The sequence below is a fragment of the Acomys minous genome (assembly GCF_964271855.1).
Source record: "Acomys minous genome assembly, chromosome: 12".
Taxonomy (NCBI): Eukaryota; Metazoa; Chordata; class Mammalia; order Rodentia; family Muridae; genus Acomys; species Acomys minous.
The window spans coordinates 52,254,285-52,256,214 of record NC_140493.1 but is presented as its reverse complement, the minus strand read 5'-3'; the positions used below and the strand labels follow the sequence as shown (position 1 = coordinate 52,256,214).

General features: G+C 38.5%; 1 protein-coding gene across 1 annotated transcript; it reads right to left on the bottom strand.

The window, feature by feature from the left end:
- Nucleotides 1-362: 362 nt before the first annotated feature.
- On the bottom strand, nt 363-839 carry LOC311578971 (trafficking protein particle complex subunit 2-like protein). The gene is given in 3 exon segments (XM_084749099.1): nt 363-539; nt 543-566; nt 570-839. Coding segments are annotated over 3 exon segments (324 nt in total). The 5' UTR covers nt 753-839; the 3' UTR covers nt 363-422.
- Between the last annotated feature and the right edge of the window lie 1,091 nt (nt 840-1,930).

The following is a 1,930-nucleotide window of genomic DNA, read 5'->3' as shown; positions in this document are numbered from 1 at the left end:
TTTTATTACTGTTGCTCTATAGTACAGCTTGAGATCAAGGATGGAAATACCTACAGAAGATCATTTATTGTCTAGGATTGTCTTAACTATTCTGGTTTTTTTCTTTTTCCATATGAAATTGAGAATTGTTCTTTCAAGGTCTGTGAAGAATTGTGTTGGCATTTTGATAGGAGTTACATTAAATCTGTAGATTGCTTTTGGTAAGATGGCCATTTCTACTATGTTAATCCTACCAATCCCTGAGCATGGGAGGTATTTTCTTTCCTTTTTTTTTTTTTTAATCTTGTGAGGCCTTTAGTAGAAAGGCACAGGGCACACAGCCCTGCCCACAGGTTATGCTCAGGGAAGGGCAGGGGAATAATCATCATCCTGCAAGGGTGAATACAGGCTTCTCTTCTGGGTCACTGGGGCAGAGGTCCCACTCAGCAGACCTGGATCATCATTGAAGTTACCATGTTATTGAAAGCCCTCGAGTGGATGCAGTCTCCAGAATTACAGAACATGTTGTACATCATGTCTGTGTAGGAGTTATGCAGTTTTCAGAACATACTGCGGATCTCATTGTCTCAAAGGGCTGTGTTTGAGGAATTCACCACCATGACAAACTTCACCTTGGAACTGGTCACATAGCCATATACCTTGTAGTCCTCAGTTGGGTAGAACAGCCCCATGTACAGCTCCCTCTGGTCCACCAGTGCTTTTTCCATGGCAGAAGTCTTCTCACCGACCTTGGCTAGTGACGTGTGCACCATGTAGTGGAACTTAAGCTCATTCTCTGTGGGAGCACTTCAGATGTACAGAGGGTAATTCTCCTTGGCAATCACCATGATGCACACTGCCATATTTAAGAGATATTTTCATATTCTGATATCTTCTTCAATTTCCTTCTGCAGAGACTTGATTTTTTTTCATACAAGTCTTTCACTTGCTTGGTTAGAGTTATACCAAGATATTTTATTATTTATGTATTTATTAGTGGCTATTGTTAAGGATGTTGTTCCCCTAATTTCTTTCTCAGCCTGTTTTTCTTTTGTATAAAGGAAGGATACTGATTTTTTTTAGTTGATTTTCTACCCAGCCATTTTGCTGAAGGTGTTTATCAGCTGTAGGAGTTCCTTGGTAGTATTTTTGGGGTCACTTATCTATACTATCATATCATTTGTGAATAGTGATACTTTGACTTCTTATTTTCCAAATTGTATCCCTTTGAACATTAGTTGTCTTATTCTCCAGCTAGGAGACTTCAAGTACTATATTGAAGAAAGACAGATAGAATGGACAACCTTGTTGTATCCTTTATTTCAGTGGATTTGATTTAAGATTCTCTCCATTTAGTTTGAAGTTGGCTGTAGGCTTGCTGTATATTGCCTTTACTATGTTTAAGTACTTGTTTTGTATCCCTGATATCTCCAAGACTTTTAATATGAATGGATGTTGGATTCTTTCAAAAGCTTTTTCAGCATCTAACGAGATGATCATGTGTTTTTTCTTTCAGTTTGTTTATATTATGAATTATAGTGTTGGATTTCCATATATTGAACTGCCCCTGCCTTCCTGAGATGAAGCCTACTTGGTCAGGGTGAATGATATTTTTGATGAGCTCTTGGATTTGGCTTGCAAGTATTTTTGTACCAATGTTCATAAGGGAAATTGGTCTGAAATTCTCTTCCTTTGTTGGGTCTTTGTGTACTTTATGTATCAAGGTGACTGTGGCCTCATAGAACGAGTTTGGTAGAGTTCCTTCTGTTTCTATTTTCTGGAACTTTCATGGTGCATAAAATTATTAGGGGCTCTCCTCTCCTCTACCTAAAGCATTCTGGTAGCCTAATGCATCTCACAAATACATCTTATTATTTTAAAGGGACATTTGAGCACAATGGCCAAATCTCACCTGTTTTACAGGGCACTGCCCACCCATCACTTCAGGAGA